At 40.6% G+C, this 23872-nt stretch overlaps 1 protein-coding gene across 2 annotated transcripts; it reads right to left on the reverse strand.

Moving 5' to 3' along the window:
• Window positions 1-68: 68 nt before the first annotated feature.
• On the reverse strand, window positions 69-23610 carry LOC128874165 (polyamine-transporting ATPase 13A3-like). Of its 2 annotated transcripts, none has more exons than XM_054118599.1 (11): window positions 23473-23610; window positions 8317-8401; window positions 8013-8240; window positions 7717-7853; window positions 7485-7641; window positions 6672-6876; window positions 6263-6601; window positions 4596-5547; window positions 3710-4229; window positions 3089-3270; window positions 69-2755 (listed from the first exon to the last, which is right to left on the reverse strand). In XM_054118599.1, the coding sequence occupies exons 1-11, from the start codon at window positions 23570-23572 to the stop codon at window positions 1329-1331; spliced, it is 4332 nt and encodes a 1443-aa protein (XP_053974574.1). In that variant the 5' UTR covers window positions 23573-23610; the 3' UTR covers window positions 69-1328. The 2 variants fall into 2 exon arrangements, with proteins under 2 accessions (XP_053974574.1, XP_053974573.1); XM_054118598.1 differs by lacking the exon at window positions 23473-23610 and adding an exon at window positions 9405-11902.
• Between the last annotated feature and the right edge of the window lie 262 nt (window positions 23611-23872).

Genomic DNA, 23872 nt, shown 5'->3' on the forward strand with positions numbered 1-23872 from the left:
ATATGGATAGAATGCCCCTTTAACAATGGAAGAGAAAACTGGACGAAAGGGCGAAAGAACAGAAGACGTTTTACATTAAAAACATACTTTGTTATTCGACAACCGCTATATCTCAACGTAAACATAGCGTCGCAAATAGCAGAACAACACACTTAAGTATTTATTTCCATTGCGTATATAAGTACACACTTATCTCGTTATTCGTGTTAACAATAAGTACCCGCGACAACGAGCGTCGAGCTTCTGCGCGTCGAGCCGCGGCACGTCCAGTACCGCGGCTCGATTAAGTATGATACGTTGGGATAAACTAGAGCATGGTTACCAGTTCCCATCATCACACCAAAACGAACCTAGGATCCCGTTTTCGCGACGAGCCTTCATTATTCCTTTTCACAACAAATTCAGCAAGTATCGTTAACAACATCCCTCGTGTTCGTCAACAATTCGACGGTCTCGCGCCGAACGTACGGGATAACAAGTCTCGGCTTCGATCTCGAAAACAGGATAACCATCGGTTTCCTACAATTCCCTAATTACAAAATTCATTCGGATCCGCGTCCACTTATAACAATTCAATCACGTAGGACGCGCATCGTTTCGTATTAAGTATCGCTTCCAAACCGCAGTGAAAAAAGACGGGGATCAAAGCGCGAAAATTGTTCCTGGGAAAAGGAACGTCTACCTACGTTACTTGGATCGGCCTGCGCGAAGGGTTATCGTCTTCCAAAAGAGGAACCCCCCCGTCCTAGCGGCAGGGCAAGCTAAAATTTATCATCTAAAATAAATAAACTAACGATAATACTTTCTCGAAGGCGTGCCACCCTCGAAATACTAATAAAAGGAGGACGAAGAAAGATCGGGTCAAAAGGGACCCCTTTAGTCGAAGTACAGCAATGCTCGAGGAACGTCTTCAGCCAATCGAGCTGTCGTGAACGCCGCGGCATTCTAAATGCACGTGCGAACGATGTTGGAGATCGTACCGGGAAGCTGTCACATCGTTCCGTCGTTGAACACTTACGATTTATGCCTGCTGTCCGATCGCGGTGAAGATGAACAGGTCTATTAAGCGCGTTCAGGCTAAACCTAGTCTGTGAGACGCTGGTGGCTCGTTTCGTCTAACAGCTGAACAGATTTGGCTCGTGATTGTCGCGTGACAACAAATGCAGTGACAGAATAGCAGAGATCCTACGTGGTATCCGAGTCCACGGTGTCGAACAGGCGTGTCGAATAGCAAACAGTGATAGATCGTTCCGGTGGCCACTGTCCGTCAGTCAAGGTGCTGCGATGAAGTCGGCTCGTTTACCTTCGAAATGTACAAGTGATAGGTTCTACGAGGGTAGAATGTCGAGTTCGAGGACGCTCTGCGCGTTGGGAGACAGTCCGTCTTCGCTTTTGTGCACTAGGATGTTCTTGAAGTCTCTAAGCTTCTGAGGCTGAAGAGCTATGGCCGTGTTTCTGGGCAGGGTCGCTATAGGGTTCGTACTGTGGCTCTTGTACGGCCTCTCGTAACGATTTATACCATTCTCCGATTCCGAATTATGCCTCCTCTTAGACGTCAGCTCTATCTTTGGCTGCTTGATCACGGGATCCCTGTCCTCGAAGCAGGGGACGGTCTGCATCGATACCGTGTTCCGACGGTCGTTGAAGAGCGACCTGGGGTTCAAGGTCACCTCGGTGGCCGAACCGAAGTGCTTGAAGTTCGCGCAGACCGGACTGTTCATGAAGCTGGTATCCACGGGACGGCAGGGTTCGGTGACTCGTTTCTCTATTTTGATCTCGGTGACGTTTTGACGAATCAGTATGTCTGGCGCGGCTTCGGGTAGGGGTTCTTGGGAGAGCGGTGGCCATTTCGAGTCGCGCGCCATGTCGCGATCGATGGCGAGGAACTTTCTTCTGGACTTATCGACGTTGTGCCAACGGTAGCGCAATTTGCCGAAGATGAGGTAGTCGATGAAAAAGTACTCCACCAGGAACGATATGACGAAGTTTGCGACACCGTAACCGACCAAAATGAAACGAAAGCTGACGCTCTCGGGAAGCACTAGCTCGAACCATTCGGACAACCATTCGAAGGGAAACGTTGCGAGGTAGATAGAGAATAGGCTCATGAAGATGAACGAGGTGAGGAGACCGTAATTCGTGAACAGAGACTTCCTGTACGGATGGCCCTTCGAGAACGCCACTGCCAGGATGATGTACTGCATGGAGCTAATAATGAAGACCGTGTAATTCTCCGTGCATCCCACGTCGTCCTTGTCTTCGATGGCTGTGGCGTTGAACGCCTCGAACCAATCCATTTGACGAAGGTGCCAGAGACTGGCGTATTGAAAGATGCCCACAATTAAGATCTGAGTCACCAGACTGAGGATCGGTGTCGTGCTGATCAAACTGTTCAGAGGGGCGGTCTTGGCCAGCGGACCGTCGTAGGCCTGAGTGCGACCGAAGAAGAAGGCGAAGATTGAGATGATGAAGAGATCTATGTAGAGGAATTCTATGTCGGTTAAGTTTGACTCGATTCCGTACAAGAGCATCACGGAGATGAACTGGGTGAGCGAGTAGCTGGCCATATACTTGAAGATACCGAAGGATGTAACCAAAGCAGCGCGACCTTCTCGAATCACCGTCAACACGCAAGAAATGTTGGTTTCGCGGCTGGTAAACGGGGAAGCCACCGATGATTCGGTGTCGGAGAGAGAAATTCCTGTGTGGGCCGCCTTCAGGGCTCCGCAATCGTTCGCGCCATCGCCTACCATAGCTGAAAAAATACGTATGGTGAACAGTGGTCTGGTTAGAGAACGGGAATAGAATTAAATCAATTATTTTTAATGGTCGGAAGTGTGTACCTTTAACAATATACACTCTAGATTTTATTTAAAAATTCACAAAATTCACATATTTTACTTTGCATAAATTGAATCTTTTCGTCATTGTACGTAAAAAAGTATAAAGTGGTAAAAGAATGATTACTTCACAAGATATTTAAAATAATTATCCTCGTTTCAAGTTGTTATTTTTTTACGTTTCAAGCATTACTTATTTATCCAAATAGGAAAATAGAAATCACCCTTGAAGCTAACGAGACACTTACCAACATAGTACCCTAAAGACTGCAATTCTTGAACAAGCTGTTGTTTCTGGTCAGGGGACATCCTTGCGAAGATTGCACCGCGAGTGACCAGTTTTGGGATCAATTCGGGGTAGTACTGCTTGATCAACGACCACGTTTTACCAGTGAGCGCAAAGACATATTTGTTCTTCGCGAGCTGTAAACTGAAAACGTAGAATACAGATATTAAAAAATCACTGTAAAAAGATATAGGTTGTACAAGCAATAATTTCGTCCACCTTGAATATCTCTGCTATTTATAGTTCTATGAAAAAACTTGCCTCGACAAAGTTGTATTGTTATAAAGGACTCCTGTAATAGTAGAATAAAATTTGGCCATTTCGAGGTTATTATTGTTCTTTTATATCGATAACTATATTTTTTAAATCTTTATTCAAGGCGAGTCAGCTAAACTCTTACCTATTATAGTTTATCGATTATTCAACAAATTTTATTAAAATGTAACTAAGGTTCTTATAAAGTCCTGACGCCTCTAATGGCGAAATTGGCCCTTCAGCTTCTAAAGTTTGCCGATCACCACTCTATTCTGACTACAAATAACGAAGATATCCAAGATGGTTAAAGTCGTTGCCACATACTTACTCATCGGATAAGTAATTGACATCGTTTTTGAACTGATTGTTCCCAAATGATCCACTCTCCACCGTTTCCAAGCTAGCCACGCTGTTCAAGTCTGTCATCTCGCTGAAGTCGCCGTGTTCCATTGGCGAGATGGGCGACGGTTGACTGTTGCTCTTCGTGAAGTAAATCTGTGGTTTCATTTGGTTTTGCTGAGTCGCCGACACCGCAACGACAGGTGTCCCTGGCTTAACGATATCGCAGTCTCTGGCGACTGACAGGGCGGTCAACATGTTGTCCCCGGTGACCATGACGGTTTTGATGCAGGCAGTGTTCAAAGCACTGATAACAGGCGTGGTCTCCGGTTTCAGCCTGTTCTCCATGATTACGAATGCCAAGAATGTCAGATCGGACTCAGCGGACTCTCGACCAAGTCGTTGGACTTTGGCGTAAGGAAGACGATTTAGGGATTTGTGTGCGAGGGCGATTACGCGATAGCCTTCCGAGGTATAATTCTGTAGAACGACGCCAAAGTCTGGTGGAACTGCAACAGGAACGCGATCAATTGTAATTCCATGCTGAATATTTATACGTATTATGAAAGCGGATATTAAGACGAATTCATTCATGGTGCGATACAACTACCTCCAAGGTCTTGCAAAGTCAGAGATCAAAGAAATAATTAAAATGATTTAATTCTTTATTTAAGATAGCTATTATTTCGAACGAATTGATATTACTTTTATTTTTAAATAACTGTATTGAACATAACGATCCAAAATAAATTATTTCAATTGAAATTTACCTAGGTCAGTAATTAAAATGGAGAAATCAAAACAGAATTAAAGTTGTTAGAAGAAAACAACAATTATTTATGACTCATCTCAATAAAATTGATTGCGTCACTTACTGGACTCCGCCTTGGAGAGACTCAGGATCATTTCTGGACTGCCCTTGCAGTAGAGATCGTAATGATTAGCGCCCAATGTTCTGGTGATAACACTCATTCTCTGAAGCGTGGACGTGAAAGGAAACTGTCGCACGATACCGATTTCCAAGCCTTGTTCCCCCAATTCCGCCGTGGAATCGGCCAAAGCGGCGTCGAAGTTGTTCAAGGAGACGTTGTCCACCACGTCGGACGACATGGAGTCTTTTCGGCCGAGAGAAATTCGTAGGTCATTGGGCGACTTCTTCAACAACTTTGAGCCCTTCGGCGGTCGGACTACAGTCGGGAAAAGCATAGAGAACTTGGACGTGTCGGATACATCGGGCTCCTCCAAGGTCCACCCGGTAGATTCGAACATTTTTAGATCGAGGGGATCTCCTACCGGCTGATTGTCTATTATAGTGATTCCGTGACACGTCACCATACCGATGAGGACATCGTTCAGGGGCAGGGACGTGATGTCTTTCACAGGCAATTGAAACTTTCTGTCAAGACCGGGCACCACGCCCCACATGTCGAGGCCATCTTCGGTCAGCGTCCCAGTTTTGTCGAAGCAAATGCAATCGATCGATCCCGACACGTTGATGGTCCTTGGGCTCGTACAGTAAATCTTATTCTTCTCCAGTCTGCGCTGAGCTACCAAGCGACCGACGGTCATGGCCGCCGGTAGCGCTGGTGGCACTACGATAGTGATCAGGTCCAAAGCTTCCAGGGCGATGTGACTGCTTTGCACGCCTCTCATGATTTTTGTAACGATGGTGTAAATCACGCCTATGCTCGCTATCCCGGCGAGCAGAATTACGAATTTGTACGAGTCTTGTTCGAACTTGAAATCTACGGGTGGAGGGTACATGATGGATCTCACTAGGCCACCCTTGCTGGTGTTGAACCCTGTCCTGACGACTACGGCGAGGACCTGGAGTAAAATTATTATTTTAGATTTTCTGGAGTCCTGTAAGGGTTTAATTGAAAAATCGCTGAAATACGTTTCACGTGAAACAATGTTGACCGACCTTGTATGACACCGATGAGGACTGGGTATTTCGTTTAAAGCGGAATAACACTATAGAAACATATCTATTTTTACATGATTTACAGTGGCCTACACCCTTAGAAAAAACACCTTGTATATTCACCGACCGCAATAATCAGCAACATGATCTGTTTATTGACGCGTACTTTTCTCGGCAAAGTGTATTATACTCTATACATACACAGTTCTTGATTATATAAGAGGAATAGCATATACCGTTTGTATATAGGAAAGCCATCCAAATGATACTTATTAAAAGTTTTTAAAAGAATTTAGTAATTTATATGATGTCTCTAAATTTGCACATTGGCATATTGGTCGCCACATCACCCAGAAATGGGTGACAGGACTCTGCGTTAAGAAACTAACTAAATAATTACGGCGAGGTTAAAAAATAAAATACTCTAACAAATGTTAGATTATCTAACTTTCAATTGTCTTGAGATAACATTTTAACCTTTTAGAAATATTCACGAGTTTTCGTCTGGGAGCCAACGTGTTAAAACTGTTTCGATGAAACGTATAATCGGTGTCTATAAAGTAATCCTTTGTGAGAGCTGTAGTAATCCTGTATCCGAAAGGAAGGAGGTTTCATTACCTTTTCCGACCCGTAGTACCTCGTCTGAATAACTCGAGTGCCACAGAAGAGCGTGTGCCTTGCATGTTCCTTGGTATCGTACGTAATTTCGTTGGACGAGGGAATGGGGGTCTTGGTGATGGGAACCGATTCTCCGGTGAGCATGGACTCGTTCAGAATGCAGTTTCCAGTTAGGAGTACCGCGTCGCATGGCATCAGACAGCCATGGGATGGAATAACTAAGATATCACCGGGAACCAGTCGCTCGGCGGGCACGGTTGCTGTTTGCCCTGTCGCGCGATCTCTCATCACCGTCGCCACGTCGGAAGAGTGAACAGTGGACAGTAGATTTTGCTGATTCTGTAGAGGGATCCTTGGATATTACTACAGCGCTAGAGATTATGTAAGTAACGAACGAATAATAACGCACCTTACGAGTCTGGAAGACTGCCATAACTATTCCGGCGCTGGACATGGCCAGGATGACCATGGCGTAGTAGTAGTAGTTGTCAGCGATCCAGAGAAAAAAACTGAACAGTTGGAAGACGTAGAACGGATTAAGGACTTCGAGGCAAAGTAGCGTCAGGATACTCTTCACTGGAATCAAGATCTCGTTGTTTCCGTAGACACAGCGTCTGCACAGAAAAGCGATATTATTGTTTTACCTTCTATGAGATTGAAGATTTAAGGGGGCACAGTGCTGTCAAAATTATTTACGGATGGATTTTTTGTTTTTATTTTTCGAACGATATATATATATATATATATTTCAGGAAAGAAATTTTAAGAAATGCTAGAGTTGGATTCTTGAATGTGTAACAGTGTCATGCGTTCAACTTAAGGTTACCGAAACTTAACAGTAAGTGCGTTTGTCTCTTAAACACTTTCCAATATGGCTAATAGCTTGCTGAAAAAATTATGCGTTCGGTCGTTACGATACAGTGATGTTAGTAAGTCGCAGAACTTCTTTTTAGAGGATCGTTATTTTCTCATGCATTTTAAATTTAGAATTATTCCTACGTCAGGTCATAGCCGTAGGTATCTAATTTCATAAACTTCTTGGCTTCTCGGTTTCAAATATATGCTGTGGTCGCAAAGCTGTCAACCGAACACCAGTGTCTTTTTTCAGTGCTCTCTTATGCACGCTGTCGAACCGAGTAACGCAACATTAATGATATTACGAGACAATATCTTTTAATTACAAGAGTACTATCCTAAAATACATGTTATTAGGATAATATACCTCATGTGTTGTTCATGGTAATTCAATCCTTGCATCTGGTGCAACGTCGAAGTCAGCACGTCGATGTCCAAACCCCGAAGTTTCAGGAACTCGGATCTTTCGGGATCCCAAACATAGGTTAACTTCTTACAATGGAAAAGAACGATCGATGGAACCTCTGTACAGAAGTACAAACATCAATGACGAAACAAAATTGATTTCTAATAGTATTATTCAAGGTTTGAATGCTTACGTTTGAATTGTCCCCCCACCAGGTGTAGCGAAACTGTTGGGTACTCTTCTTTGACTTCTTCTTTGATGGTTATCATGCTACCATTTTCCACCCATGGCTCGTTATCCATCAACGACTCTCCATCGAAGGGTTTGTTCCTTTTAATACACGCGGAAGATTAGTTTATGGTGTTACGTCGAACTATTTATGTGACGATTTAGACGTTTACATTCTGTTTTCTCTTCTTTATTTGATCAAAGTGAGACTTTTAAGCCTGCCCAAACCTAAAATCCCTGTACTATGTAAAGGATACTCACAACACATCCTGAGCAGACAGTGTCTTCAGTTTCTTCACGTAATAGCTCGTGTGTTTTCCTTGGAATTTTTCCACGAGCAAGACGGTGTCTGCGTCTTCTAATCGGCATCTAGAATGAGTGGCTAATATCATCAGACGTGGTACCCAGTGGAAGACCAGTCTTAGAAGGCCTACGGTGACGATGATTAAGAACCAGGTGACGGCGGTTAAAAGTTTGTTCCTTCTGAAGCTGAACAAAAAAATATTTGAGTTACATATTTTATCATCATTGATCGCTGTAATGTAGACGATGTAAAATTACTTACCCATAGATTTCCATTTGGTCTTCCTCGCCGGGGTTTACGTAGTCGACACCATTTTTCATGCGGAGGAGGCCATTCCCCCTGGCACCTGCGACAAGAGAATATTGCGTAAATTAGGATGAAAATGTTAATCATGACACCGTATCTAAATGTTGGGTCTATCGAGTATCTTGAAATTTACTCCAACAGAGAATCTCTATTTTAAGTTGAGATGTTATTTATTTTACGTTTTTGAAAATAGAGCGTTATAAAATTGATGGGGTTAGTTTACCAAAAAACTACGTCGCTAAAAGAGATTCTTAAGAACAAATGGATCGAATCAGGGCCGACTTAAAGTGGAAGCAAACGATTCTCGGCATCTTGGCGATTACGGCAAGAAAAAACAAACGAAAAATTGTTTCTACATAGTTCGTGTTGGTATGCAGGATAATGCAAGTATGATAAGGTGAGAAAGAATGCCAATTATTAGGTATTATCGAGCGTAGAGATGAAGAGTTCGTTCAATTATTGAGATTACGTTGCAATTATCAAAGTATGTGATTCTCTTCGAGTATGGAAAGTTTAAAGGGACAACATAAGAAATAATAATAATAATGTCAGACAGAGTACAAAATTAACGATACCCACGACAAATTTACTTATTTTTTATTTTGTCATTGTATTAATTTTGTATCATACTTTGTCATTACTGTTGATTTTTGCAGAAACTGTAGTATTAATGAACAAATTGAACAAATTCTTTAGTTGTTTCTTCACTAATATAAAACAACGTATAAAATTAGTAAAGAAAACTGAATTATAACAATAGAAAATAGCTTTCCAAACGATAAAGCGAAGCCTGATAAACTTATCAATGAGTCTAAATCCAAGAAAAAGTAAATTTTCAAAAAGTCCCTACCTACGTCCCTACCTACATTAAGTATTATTTCAACTTCTAAACTTAAAATTCAGATTCTAGTTATTTTTAATCCGTAACACGAGTTGGAAGAGGACAGTATCAAGACATCTTTAAATTTGCGCCAGCAACCAGCGCCGACCCTGACTCGAGTCGCTGCCAAATGATCTAAGAAGGTAACTCTCCGAGCTCTTACCCTCCAGAAGCTCCGTTTTCTGTTCGTGCTGATTATCAGCGGCGGCGTTGTTACCGCGCGTTCCAAACACGTTGTACGCGTTTCTGGCGAAGTTCAGGTTCAGTTTGCTCGGCGTGGGCGGCATGATGACGTTACAGCGAAATGAACAGTACTCGATCAAAAAAGAAAAAAAAAGGCAACGTTCTCTTCTCCGTTCGTTAGATGCAACCGTTTGCGTCTCGCAGGCGATCGTTCTCCACCGGGAATACTGTTTGCGGTATCACGACAGCGTAATCCCTTTCGACGTTTCTCGTACTTCGTCCTAATTGATCCTGTTTTCGTCTCACTACTACATGTTACCTCTACCCTTATTAACTACGATTATTGTCCAGGGGCCACCAGCAGACCCCTATCGTTTGTTCGACAGTTAAGCGGAACAACGACGCAAAGTTCGTCAACTGACTTTAAAGGGAGATCGAGAGGTGTTGGAGCACTCGTGATAAGAGAGATTAAACGGGAATCTACCGGAGACCAAAGGTGGGTCCAGGTGCGGTTCCCGTAGGAAGAGTGCAGGACGAGGCGATCGCTTCTCTAGGCAATAACCCCGTCTGCTACCGACACCGATTGCCCGCCATTTTTGGGTCCGTCTTCAAAGTTCTCGACGTGGATCTCGACGGAGCGTTTTCTTGCATCTGGCCGGCATGGATGACGAACGGTTCGGGATGCGGTGTCGTATCGAGGGCCGAGGGCTGGAGACGTTCCCACGAGTATGGAGGTTGAGCGGCAGGACAACGTGGACGTTGACGATAGAGCAGCAGCTGATGCTATCGTTTCGGACCTGCCCCCGAATTCCTGGATTCGTGTCAGTCGCCAGGATCGGTGAGCTTTCGCCAGCCGATTCGTGGCGTGATGACCGCTCGTTCACCTTCACTCATACCGCGTCGTACGCACGCCTGGTCGGAATCCCTGCCTGGTGATCTCAGATGATGCAACTGAGGTACCTCGAGATCCCAGCAGTCCACCAGAGGTGTCTTCGTCTTGCCCTTGCTCCTCCCAGCTGATCTAAGGTGATTTCGTCCCCTCGCCCCGCAACCAGCCTCTACCGCCTCTCTTGTGTGCTCGTGCCTCCCTTTTGCTGTCTGTTCGTGCGATCTCAAATACATTACGGGTTATGAGGATATCTTGGGCGCCGTCGGATGTCTCGAGCGGCAGAGAAATTCGTATACACCCGTTACGGGCCGCGGAAATACGCAGAGATCTAGGTTATCGACTGTCACCGCGCGATCGGGTCGATAAATGATCGATCGATCGCGTTTTTACCGGTACCGTTCTAAAAACCTTTTTTCGCGATTTGACCAGTCACGTTGAGTATCACTTTCGCGAAAAGACTTGTATTTCCAAGTGCACGACGATCTCACGGTTTTATTAGCCCCAAGAATAGACTCTCGGTCCTTGATTTAAGTAACAGTCTGTCGAGATAGCGAGAAACGAAAAGTAAACATTTGCTGTCCGTCGATAGGGGTTCGACTCGCGGTTTCGCGAATTGCGAGGATCTATATATAGGTACGGATTGCGTCAACTACGGAGTTCTTTTTTCGAAGATGACCACACGGCTCGCACGAGTACTTTTGGTGATAGATCACTTCGCTATAACCTAATCACTTTTATTTACCACTGAACTTTATCTATCCATCTATCACGATCTCGTGATCCAGCTGAATCCTGACGATCGTCCTCGCGGTTGACAACACACGGAATCCTACTCTTCCCGCGACGTCTCCTTAAAATCGATCACACGTCCAGTTCTTTCAGATGATTCGCTTAAACGATTCACCCTCTTCGGGACTTCTAAGTACAGAGAACACGGTGCAATAGTTTGTTCCTAGCATCTTGCTCATAATGACGATCCCGTTGCGTTTCCCTCTGTCTGGTGTCAGCTCCGCTGGCGGTGTGGATGCCCGGTAAATTAGGAAACGGAAAAGAAAAAATCACGCCCTTAAGAGAAGTCACTTTGCACACTGCCGTTTCACTTGGTTTTCACGCATCTGTGGAACCGACACGAACCGCCGCAAGAGTATTCTCGCTCGCAGCACCCGCTCTGCGTCTGCCTGCGTCGACATGCACCGTGTCTTTATAGGCGTTCACGTTCGAGGAAAAACGACACCTTTCCTCATGGCACCCCCGTTCTATGTTTATTCGTGTTCCAGGTCGACGACGGTCTCCCGCGAAACGTTTGCCACGACGGTTTTCTGCAACGTGCTCACGATGAATCTAAGATGGCGACCAGCCAGCCCAGTTGCCTTGTAGATCCGCTCCGAAATACACGTTTCCGCCGACCAGACGACGAATTCCCTCGCTGTTCGGACTTGGTCTGTGCGACGAGGCTCGTGTCCGACCGGTTCGCACAGTCACCGTAAACCACTGACAAGTACTCGACAGCTGGCACAAAGCGTTCGCCCCAATTACCAACGAGATTCCGGACGCGAGTGTATTAAGGGAGTCGTTTGGCATTAGCAGAAGACTTGCGCTCTGCCGCTCCGAATCCCGGTTCAGGGACGTACCCTTCACTTCCCCTCGTCAGGTACGCCACGTGTTCCGTTTATCTGGCTCCGAAACGGTGGATTCGATTGCGCTCCGTCAACGGTTTCGGATATCGCTGCGATTCGCTGAGTTCGCGTGGCGTTCGACGATCCTCCTTGTCAGCGGTTTCCGTGGGATGCTCCAACTCTGATTTCGTTCTCTTTAAACGAATCGCGAATTTCGAAACCGACAGCTGCCGATGAGAGACACCGAGGACGGTGCTTATGTAAGGCGATCGAATGAAGTCGTGATCGATTTGGAGCGAGTGCGATGATTTCTGACGCGAATAGAATTTGTCTAGAGAGGATGGGCGCCGGAGCGTTGTCAATATTTGCTATCCGATCTTGGGTGTAGTTTATCAGCGATTGCGTAATTTTGGAGCCCTAGATTGCTCGAAGCTCTGTGGCTCCAAGTTCGACGACGTCGCGCCTGAGATACCCCTACCAGCGGATTTCGAGTCGGCGTCGGCGTCGCTTGTGACTCATTTGTACTCGCTGGTATCTTCTTCCGCGGCGCCGGTGCGGCCCTGTTAATTGCACGGGACTTGAAATGCATGCGGTCGGTTCCGCGACCATTCGTTGGTGCTTACCGCTTAGCGGGCAGGTGCATCTGTTTAGGTTTACGGCGCCGAAACCCAAGCAAATCGAGCGGTTCGCCCGCCTCGACGACACCTCGTGATCACGCTTCGCGTTATCTCTCTTGCTCCTACGGGCCATTGGAGTATTGAACGAGTTGGAGTGCTCGTGGTCGATACTACGTTCGTTGTAACTCCTAGCCTGCTCCGACAGCACGTGCCGGCTGTCCGAAGCGTTCAACTTAACTCTCGGGGCGAGTGGTGGGGTGGGCTTGCGCGTATATCCGCTTTCGAGTAACTTTGAGTAACTTTTGAATCCCGAAAACTCATGGTTTTGTTCCTTTACAGTATACGAGAAATAGTTATGTTAAAATCTTATCCTTTAAACTTTACATTCATAGAAATCTAGTATAAAAGAATGTGCGGGAGACATTTAAAACATTTTAAGAGATCGAACGTTTTAAAATACCAATTTTAATACTTGAGATTTAATTTCGCTCAATTTTTCATCATAAGCTCCTTCGTATTATATCAAGATTCATATTTTATTGGAATTCAGTTAAATATGAAATTAAAGTTGTTTCATTTTTAAAGCCTAATGTATATACTTAAAAATAGAAATGATTTTGTGGTTTCGTTTTAGAGAATTGTAGTAAATGAACTACAAAAATTGCAAATGAATTGGTAAGTTAATATGCCTGACCATCTATGTAAATATGCGCATGGGTAGTTTGTTTAATTGCAGATCAATAAATGACTCATGTTTGTCCAGCGTATTTAAAAACAAACAGTTGATAATTAACAATTATTTAATTGCTCTTGGAATCTGGCTCTTCGAGTGCTATTAAAATTCGACTAATTATTTTTTAATTGATTGATTAATTGATCAAGAATGTAATTTATTAATGTACGATATTTTAGACCTAATTTTAATAATTGTTTAAGTTGAACGTTACTCTTCGTAAAATGCTTGCTGTCTTAATGGCGAATAAAAATGCATGAAATTCTAAGACGTAGAAAAAGAGACAAATGATTTATTAAACTACGCTTCAAGGTCTAATAGATCATATCATATGGAGACGACGACATCATTTAATTTATAACATGCAATATTTATACGCAAATTGAAATGTGGTGCGTTAACAAAAGACGGAGACTCTGGCTTAGGTTAGATTGTCAGACACGAACACTTAATTCAGATACTGTTAATTGAGAGACCATTAACCTTATCCGAGTTTGCCTGCTGGGGTCATCTATAAAGGAAAAACAATGGTATTCGTAAAAAATATTGGCATATTTTCGCTTATGTCGAACAGAAGTATGAAAAGTATATGATAGACTTTCGCAATCACATAATGAAAGTAATCGACCGTTTCACCTAACGAATTGCATGTAAAGGGGATGAAAATTTGAGCTAGAATCAAATTTATCAAATTTATTTAAGAATTATTTTTGGGTTTGGGCATTTTTGCATGCAGTCTTTACTGCAAGACATTCTTATTTGAAAATATTACCTTAATTAATTAACATCTGTTTTAGTGGAATAAAATAAATGAAGCATCGTAGAATTAAACACAAATAAATGATTAAAATCTTCGCGTGTAAAATATTTAATTGTTTATAAATATCTATCGCAAGAGGCTCAAGAGAGAAAGTCATTTTTTCCTCGAGTTGAACCACAAGAAACAGGAAAAGCGCTTCGAAGGAGCTCAATAGCATTCGGACCTCGTGCGACGACTTGGCATTGTTTAGCACGTTTCGATTTCCCTTATCTCGCTGGACATCGCGTCTTTTTGGAGTGGAAATTTTGTACGTGTCGTCAGCAGTTCAAGTGTCGTAATTACTTCGGGAGAGATAGCGGAACTTATATAAGGTGAACATCGCGAATTGCGCAAAGTGGAGAAGCACTTGGTTCTCGGACATGCAACGTTCGACGGAACGTTGCGTCACAGACTCTTCTTGAACCAGAAATTACAGAATTTCCGGTTAATCGGTCTCCCTTTCCTGGTTTGCTATGAACAGAGCTACCAATAACGCTTCTTCTAGGAACACGCATGAGTCATCCGCCATTAAAGTGACATAAATTCATTTTTTAGAAAATGAAGTCTTCGCGAGTAATGCTTGAAAAATATGTTGGTTTCATCATGATCTTTAAGGCTAAACCGTAATTTAAAACCATTAACATTTTCTTCTGAACTGGTATACAATCTTTATCTCCATCGCTCAAATGTCAATTGCTCTCTAGGTGTTGATCGATAATCAAATAACTTGTTGTATTCCTTTTAACTTTTATCGACCACTACCAACAATCCATTATCGCAGGTTTCACTGATAATCGTATGTTAGCTAGTATTAGGTTTTGTTGGTTAGGTCTAGTTAGGTCTAATTATTAATTAGCAATAATGGAGGAGAATAGTTATCACGTAAACCGAGGGTTGTATCATGAAAATGGAGTAAGTTTTTCAACAAAACTTACGTTCCATAATTTGCTCATTTCATCGAATACCTGCTATATTAATTTTAAGAATTGCCTTGTGTACTCTATCGATCATTGTCAATCAGTCATGTGCAGTTTATCTGTTTACGGTGTACAATCGTTCGACCTGTTATCAGTAATGTTCCACGGCCGAGTGTTTGAGTCTGACGCGAATCGTGATACAAGTACATGGTACTTCGTTTAATTACGTTTTATCGATGGATGGTTGGATTGCCGAACTTTTAATACATAGTCGTTAAGCACAGCTAGGACTTCGTATCATTTCAATTTCATCGGGTTCGATTCGGTCGACGATTCCGCAAGCAAGCAACTGTTATGTAAGATCAGTGGCCGTTTTCGCCAACATCCGTAAACACTGACTGTCCTCGGATGACAACTTGAACGGAATTTTAAAAGTAGATGTTATCTTTCGATAGTTAAATGCTAACGCAGTAACGTTTCATTCAGGACAGCTTGAGAACAGAAATGGCGAAGATTTTATTCAAATTACAGAGAGCGAATAGGGGTAACATATAATAATTTATTCGCGACGTTTATTTAATTGAACGGTTAAATTTTTACCTGACATTCGGTAGATACCTTTATCAGAGTGAAAAAATTAATTTTCCAGTCAATTAAATTGTGTATTGCTTGAGTGTCAATTTTATTTCAGAAATATTCAAAACGTTAATTTTTAATTGGGTATAGTTTGTAGAAATATTTAATTCGTATAATTAATAATTAGTAGCGTAGGAGTTTTAAATTCCTCCGCCTTTCATTTTGAAGAAATATCACAATGAAATTTATCTTGGATCATCAGTGACCCAAATTACAGACGGAGGGTTAATTTCAAACGCACGGTACGTTATAGAAGAACCATCATGTTTTTCAAAATTATAAATAAGTTTGCTTTAATCATTTCCATTAGATGGAGAATGAATGGCATTATCTTAATTGATTATAGAAAGCTATTGATTGACATTGTATATACAAGATCGCATCATTCTTTTATAGCGGTTCGTTGATTCTTTCGCGAGCAGATATCGATTTCTCTGCACTAGATATCTCGCGAAACAGTTTTTGTCAGTCGCTCTCCTCGGTACTACACTGTTATCTTTATAATAAACTGCAACTCGCAGACCAAGAGTAGGAGAGGAGTCACTTGAAAAAGCGACCGCGATTCTCGGTTCCCAAATAAGGAACCTTGAGTTGATCAATCGGGGTCATCGCGGCGATTCCCAATTAATCGACTTTTTACTTTCACCAGTTTCAATACTTTCTAAGTTGCGAACTGTTTCTACGTAGAACGCTAAACAAAGTGTTAATGTGTCAACTACTGGTGCCATATTAACTTTATTCGTATCTGTTTTCTTTCCTGTCGTACCCGGTCCAGGCGTTACGACTTCAGTGATAAATCTGGGCGACGATCGATCAACGATTTGCGAGTTCGACCACGCGCCGACGGAAGATAGACGAGACACGACCTCCGTGGCTATTTTGGAGCGTCGCCGACCGATTCGATGAAAATCGTCTCACATTCTACTTACTCGTCGTCTCTCCGACTAGATTCCTGCATTTAGAATGACGTACAGTGAGCCAGAATTCATTCGTAACGCGACAAAAATAATTGACTGATTTCATTGAGACTATAAGTGGAGAAATACTCGATAAGTAATTCCATCGATACTTTCGTACGATGCGTAAGTATTCTCATATTTCTTTAGAGTAAAATGTTATAAAGTTTTTCGTTCTGCTTAAATTACAAAAGCAATGCATTAAGTAATACGAATATTTTATGTGCGATTATTGTATTACTTTATAGTGTGCAGACATTGTCGAGCATAGAAAAAATGAATTATATTTGAATTCGTGTTTGTATCTAATTTATGATGCAATGTTCCGTAGTAAACATGACAAACAATTTTTTTTAAAACGCGTCTGATAGTAACTGACGCGATGTAATCGTCTGGAATAGAATGAACAGAATGTTGAAAAATATTCGATAAGTAACTTTTTCAATTTTTGTGCGTGTCGCTATTGCTGTCGATGATATAAGTGACTAAAAGAGGATTCTGAATATCATAAGTCACTGTCACCAGAATAGTGTCACGATTCATATTCGCGACAGCTGATATATTAAGTTGTTGGCTTTCCTGTGTCAAAGATTTTGTACTTGGCGACGTTAATAATAATATATTTAAAATCGACGCACAATTGCATCGAATCTATACTAAATTTCTGTTAAACTAAATATTATTCACCGCTAGACTGCGGATGTTTATGCAAATCGTAATCAAGATGCTAAACAATATAAAATTAAATAAAAATTAATTTCATCTCGCTGTGAATGAATTCTGGTTCCTCACGTCTCTGATCGCGAACGCGGACGGCTGCTTGAATTTTTCGGGTCTATAATAATCCAGTGACTTGTCCCTGGCGAACTTTCCGCGAAGTCGTCAGCGTTTCCGGGGAAGGATGATTAGTAATCTCGTTATAAATGATTCATGAAACGCAGAGCGTTCTATTCCGGATTAAATGAAAAGAAACTCTGTGGTCCTCACTCGCAATTTTTATCACAATGGTACTTTTCTGGAAAGATTCAGATACAAAGAAAGTATACATAGTATACATAGTCGTGTACAATGTATATGTACGAAGATCAAACAGTTCTTTTATTTTGAAATGCATTCGAATTGGTAAATATTATTTCGAGCAGTTTTTGGTTCTTCCTCGAATAAATGTGTTTTTTGTGTGCTCAAGAACGTCTGGAGGTTGGTATCTTGTACACAGGATGAGATTGCTATATTGGCAACTATAAATATCAGTTTATATTGGTATGTTTTTCTTTTACATAAATGATCGTTATGATATAACACTGATAAACTTCCAATATTTACAATTTAAATTGTAATAATTTCTGACGTGGATGTGACTCAAATTCAACAATTAAAAGTCATAACAAGTGACCTCTGTGTCGAGACTGACAAAGTAGCTTTTCACTACTCTACTTCAGGATATTTTTGACCGTTCTAAAATACATGTGCACATTCGGCCCGCAACTTGATAGTAAAGTGCAAATTGGCCTGCTGATCGAAATGAATTGGGTATGCTTGTCATAGTGATAAATTCAATTTGGTTAGGAGTAATTCTTTTTCTTTGGAAGTAAATCAAATGTATTAATCATTCTTAATACAGGTGTGTAAGAATAGTATTTTATATTCGTAATATCTGCTTATATTATAATTTTTTAGGTTGATTATTATATCAGAAGCTTTGAGATGTAGCATGAAATCGTTTAAATATTTCAAACACATAAGAATTTAAACTCACGTTGCTCAAATTAGTACTTTAGACTAATATAAAATTGATATCCATCGAAGGCAATCAAGTTAAAAAAAAAGCCTAACTAAGTTCTTTCTTTTTTAATTCCAAGTACCTTCTATTATAATTGTTTAGAACCTTATTTATTATAACATCAGGGATAGGCTTTAAGGTGTGGCATAATTTGAAATAGTTGACAAATATTGGCTGAAAAAAGTGTGTAATACGCAAACTGCGACGACGTAGTGCGATTGCCACGCCAATCCCGACGACATTGCTAAACAGACTCCGATACGCAATGCATACATACATTTTCACGGAATCCGTTTATCAAGAAAGCTAAGCTTCGTTCGAGTTAATCTGATATAAATAACTAGCACTATCAAGACATCTAAATGAATCGCATAGATATAAATAAGTTCATTAGCGAAAGATTACGGTTTCTTATCGTGTGCGAAAATGATTAAACTGTTGAAAATGGCGTCTCTTGTTCCTATCTTTCTATGAATCGACTGCATTTCCATACCCATGCGCCCGTTTTATCGAGTCTCAGATGTACGGAGCACATGGAGCTCCAATTCCAGATAACCTCTAAGGTTAAACACTACAGTCGAGCATCTTTCGCGGGTCAAGTACTTTTCCTAGTAGTTTGTCATTGAACAAGAGCTTGAAACGTCTCTGAAAGCTTTACACCTGTACATTTCTATTACTCTTGAAGACACAAATATTTATTTGTTTTATTTATATCTTCCTTTTTTAGTCATTGAAGCGAATTCAATTTAGCTAGTTAAAATTCTTTTCTGGGAAGAAATTCTTTTTCTACTGGGGGAGTAGGCTCTAGACATAAGAGTCGCTTAGAAGCGATTTGAATATCGATACATCCAAAATGTTTTTATAATTTTCGTAAAATGAAATAACGATATTTCGTTGTTGTCTTTTATATTTTAAAAACATGCTGTATCAGACATGTTACTTTATGCATAATTAGTCCTAATAATGGCAGAATGTGCAACGCAAATTGCTTTATCTTATTGCAACATATGATAAGAATTCAAGCTGTCTGAATCATATTTAATGACTCTTCAGAAACGGAGAGTGAAGCTATTGTTTGTATACAATGTGCTGCGTAGTTGCATTACAATGATATTGACAAACTACTTAGATTAGATGTTTCTATTAGAAATTTATGACAATTAGAAATATTTTTTGAATTGAAAATGAAGTACTTGGTCAAAGCTGCCTATAAGCTAAAACAATATATTTTGAAAATTTGAAAATATCAAATTCAAGTTTCAAGGTGTCCTGGTAACATTAAATATATAACTTTTAATAAGTGATTTGACCTTTTAAATTTCTTCAAAAAAATTAAAGCTCGTACCATGGTACATACCACAGTCTAACTTCATTACAGTTGCAAGGAATGTTTTTTTTTGTAAAATTGTTATGTATTTGTTAGGATCCTTAACGATCGAAATCTTCATGTATGCTTTAAAAATATAATAGATGTTTTAGAAACTCATCTCACTCTCTTGGAGTATCTTCAAACAAACAAAAATAAATGATTTACCATGGATTTTATCTTCATACAGCTACTGTACATTTTTTTTGTAACTGTTACAATTTGAGTATTAAAAGTTAACGTCCTCACTCTTCCCTATCGTTAAAGCCTAGTCAATTTGAATCATTTAAACGATGTTTAATCACTCGTCTTAGTCCGATGTAAGTCGTTCGGTGAACGTTATGCCCCCAGCTTTTCAAATCGTTAAATTAGGACGCGTAGGTCGAGGACGCTGTTTAATAAAATTGTTCGTCGCCAACGCGACAGCTAGCGCTAATTGACAAGTCGTTTCGAAGGAACGACGGTACTTCTTGGAACCATTAGGGCGGCTCCAAACATTTTTGGACGCTTCGCTTCGAAGAGAAAATAGATCTCGCGAAAAGATCGCGGAATTGCGACCTCACGAACCACCTAATCGTCTTCCCTTCCTGCAGCTGCTCCTCAACATTCAAAAAAGACCAAATTCGCTTTATTCAATCAATCGCCTTATTATTGGAATCAATTCATCTATGGCTAGGATAAAAATTCTATTTTAAGATTTTATCATTAGAATTCGATGGATAGATTGGAAGACACAATCAAAATTATAGTATCGGTTCCTAAAAACAAATGACGAACTGATCTAGATATTCGTTGCTGATGAACTCACATTTTTCAATAAATCTTATCTGAGATAATAGACGTCCACTTGACAATTCTACAATTTTCGTATCTTTTAATCTAAGAACCTTGAATCTACAGCCACTGTGATCGATGAAGTCTTTCAGTCTCGCAATTGATAATGTAAAATACTTAGAATGGTTCTTCGATCAAACAGCGATCCAAATATATTCGTGCCTACTGTCAATATAGCAAACAATTTTATGTTTTTAGTTCAAAGATTCCTAGTCTAAAGATTGCTATTTAAAAATATCTTAACTCAACAAAGTTGCGGCGTTGTCATTGTTTACATAAGTATTCCCCGGTGACCACTCAGAGCTGAGCTATCAAAAATTAAAAAATCAAGAACTCGTCACGACACAAAATACTGCCTTTTCTCCATGACGAGTATACTCGTGAATCACAACTGATTGGTTGAAATATCGACAAAGTAAAATCGAATTTTTATCCACGTGTATTGTATATTGCTCAGGAGTTGGCGAGGCACCTACGAACTGAACGGAACTCCAGGAGCTTTCTTTCTTTCGAGCAGTCACACTGCATAGTCGTAGTTCATACTCCACTGTCGGTTATATATGTCTCAGAGAAATGATAAAAATAGAGATTTGATCAAATCCCTAAGGTAGATGATCAATTCACGGGAGATGTTAAAATAACGACTCTGTGAGGTCATTTCCCTAAAGAAAGTAAGTGATTTGACCAAATCCCATAACTGTTTTAGTGTAAAAATCCACAAATCAACAACGTGTTTTAATAAAAATAAATGAACGTATTTATTTATTAATTACATTCACTAAAAATGTTTAAAATTTCATTAAAAATATCCTTTTTGTGTTTTAAAATATCAGCTTTTAAGTACCTATTTCTTTTGCTAATTAGTTTCGAATAAATAATTTATGTTTCTACGACTATTGTTGTATTAATAACGCATGATTTACTAAATTAATACTTTTAATATCTAAACAATATTATTCCATCTTTTCACTAAAAAAGTCAAGGGATTTGATCAAATCTCTATTTTTATCATTTCCCTGCGACATATACAAAGTGTATCTTATGCGTCTCCAACTTTTCCATTTTTCTTACATATCTACGCCAATAGTTACTATTGCTCTCTCAGTTTATCTCGATATGTCTCTTCCGCCGTCTTCGTTACGCGGTAGCTTCGCAAATGTAACGGCTTCAGCTAATAACGAAAATGCGTGAAATTAAAGGTGTCGCCGTTACTCGTCAGCCAATTGAACTGCCTCGCCAACTAATGAGCAACGAACTGTACGTACACTTTCGATGGGCTCAACGTGCACAGTTCATCGGGGCCCGTCAAGTACAAGGAGCCTTCGTAACGGTGAAGCGTTACTCGTCGTAACGTGAAGTCACCGGTAGAGATCTTGTGAGGTCGTAAAATCGGTCGGAAATTGATCTTTACAACTTAAGCCGACCGTAATTAGCAATCTGATACATTTTTAGACAAGGATAGAGCTAGACTTTTCATTCCATACGATATCAGAATCAGGAGATTCATATTTCAATAACTTTATTCTCCTTATGTACGTTCACGCATGATTCTGTAATGGATCAAGAAACACTGTTTCTTAATTTCAGTTAGGCAACGCGCTAATTGTGAGTAAAATCCAGAGAATATAGATTCGTACACCAAACACTTATCGTACCGATTGTCTGATTAAAAACAAAGGTTTGTGTTCGAGAGGCGAATACTTATTGAAAATACCGTGGTAGGTAGGAACTTACAGTGGGTGTAGAATGTATTCGTACACCGATCAATTTCCCAAAAAACTTTTGTGTGGAATTGTACTTTCTTAACTTCTTTTTTTATAATCGATGATATTTTACATATTCTCGGAAGTCTCTAAGATAGATATAGTCCAAACAACATTTACTAGTTAATATAATTTGTGAAATTAACAAAAAAATGCGAAAAGTGGGTAAAAGTATAGAAGCAATAAGTATTAGGTTGTCCCGAAAGTTTCTTTCGCGAGTTACACTCAATTATTTTACGTGGTCGTGTTTATATAAATAGACAATCTAATTTCATAGATATTCATGTTGTAACAGTAATGGAGCAAAATGAATCGTGCACAATTCAGTAATGTAACATAAAACATAAACTATTGTGCATGTATTACTTATTAATAAAGCGAAAGAAACTTTTGGGACAACCTAATATTTTTACGATTCTTATATCGAATCGTTTACAGTAGAGCTTGTAACGTAAACACATTAGTTTATTGCTCCGTACGAATTAGAAAACATCAAATTTCCAGTAAAGTACTTTTAAAAATGGCTCTAATAGAAGAATTGAAGAAGATTCCACTTCGAATAACTAATAATTTAGTTAATTTAATGCTTAGAAGAGTTGCAATAATTATAAAATCAAAAGGAAATCCCACGAAGGAAGTATTATATACTTATAAATTAATGTAAATTTCTTTTTTTTTTTAATGAAGTTTTAAAAATTAAACAGTTGTGCGAATACTTATTGCTTCAATATTTCTATCGAATAATTGTTTTTTTCTCGTTAATTTCGCAATTTATATAAATAGCTATTTTTGTTTGTAATCTATCTATTCTAGAGATTTCCGAGAATATGTAAAATATCATTGTTTATAAAAAATAAGTTAATAAATTACTATTTTACATAGTTTTTATGGAAATTGATCGGTGTACGAATACTTTCTACACCCACTGTAGTTAACCAATCATCCTCACGAGTTTTTGGTTAAAAATATGTTTAGTCTTGGGGTCGTGGGGTGCAACTTGGGCATGTATAGTTTAGAGCCGGGACATCCCAGTCGTCCTAGGGATCAGTTACCTGTACCAATGAAGCAATAACTGCTGTTTCAATTTACGACCTCACAAGATCCCTACCAGCGGCTGTACATCGAAAGCAACAGAGTCCTACCGTCCATGGTGTTTATCCTCGGCTCGGAGGAGGCTCGTTCGAAATCTGTCACTCTCCCCCGTGGTATCCCGCCAGCGGTTGTTGTCGGAGAGTTTGGCATTTATAAGTAGTCGAACAACACCAGGGGACTTGTCGTGCATCGCGTGTCACCGGGGCCCGTCGCGTCGCCGTCTCGTCCCGGGTCAGCAACGGGTCAACATTTTCCAACGGGGGGGACCGTTCGTCTTGGTGGCACGCGCAGCTGCGCCGTCAAGAAGAACGCTACGCGACCACGCAGAAAACCAGCAGGGACGCGCAACGGAGCGCCGAGCAACACTGTCGCTCCGATCGTCGGCCAGCTACGCAATCGCTTTCGATCCCGCTCGAATCCGGTCGCGCTGATTGGCCGAAATCGTTTCTT

Source organism: Hylaeus volcanicus, chromosome 3 (genome assembly GCF_026283585.1).
Source record: "Hylaeus volcanicus isolate JK05 chromosome 3, UHH_iyHylVolc1.0_haploid, whole genome shotgun sequence".
NCBI lineage: Eukaryota > Metazoa > Arthropoda > Insecta > Hymenoptera > Colletidae > Hylaeus > Hylaeus volcanicus.

Coding starts and splice junctions, on each gene's coding strand:
- LOC128874165 (XM_054118598.1), bottom strand. CDS start 9,528: ATGCCGCCCACGCCGAGCAAACTGAACCTGAACTTCGCCAGAAACGCG. Junction 8,402..9,404: donor GAAAACGGAGCTTCTGGAGG/GTAAGAGCTCGG, acceptor CTCTTGTCGCAG/GTGCCAGGGGGAATGGCCTC. Junction 8,241..8,316: donor GACCAAATGGAAATCTATGG/GTAAGTAATTTT, acceptor TTTTTTGTTCAG/CTTCAGAAGGAACAAACTTT.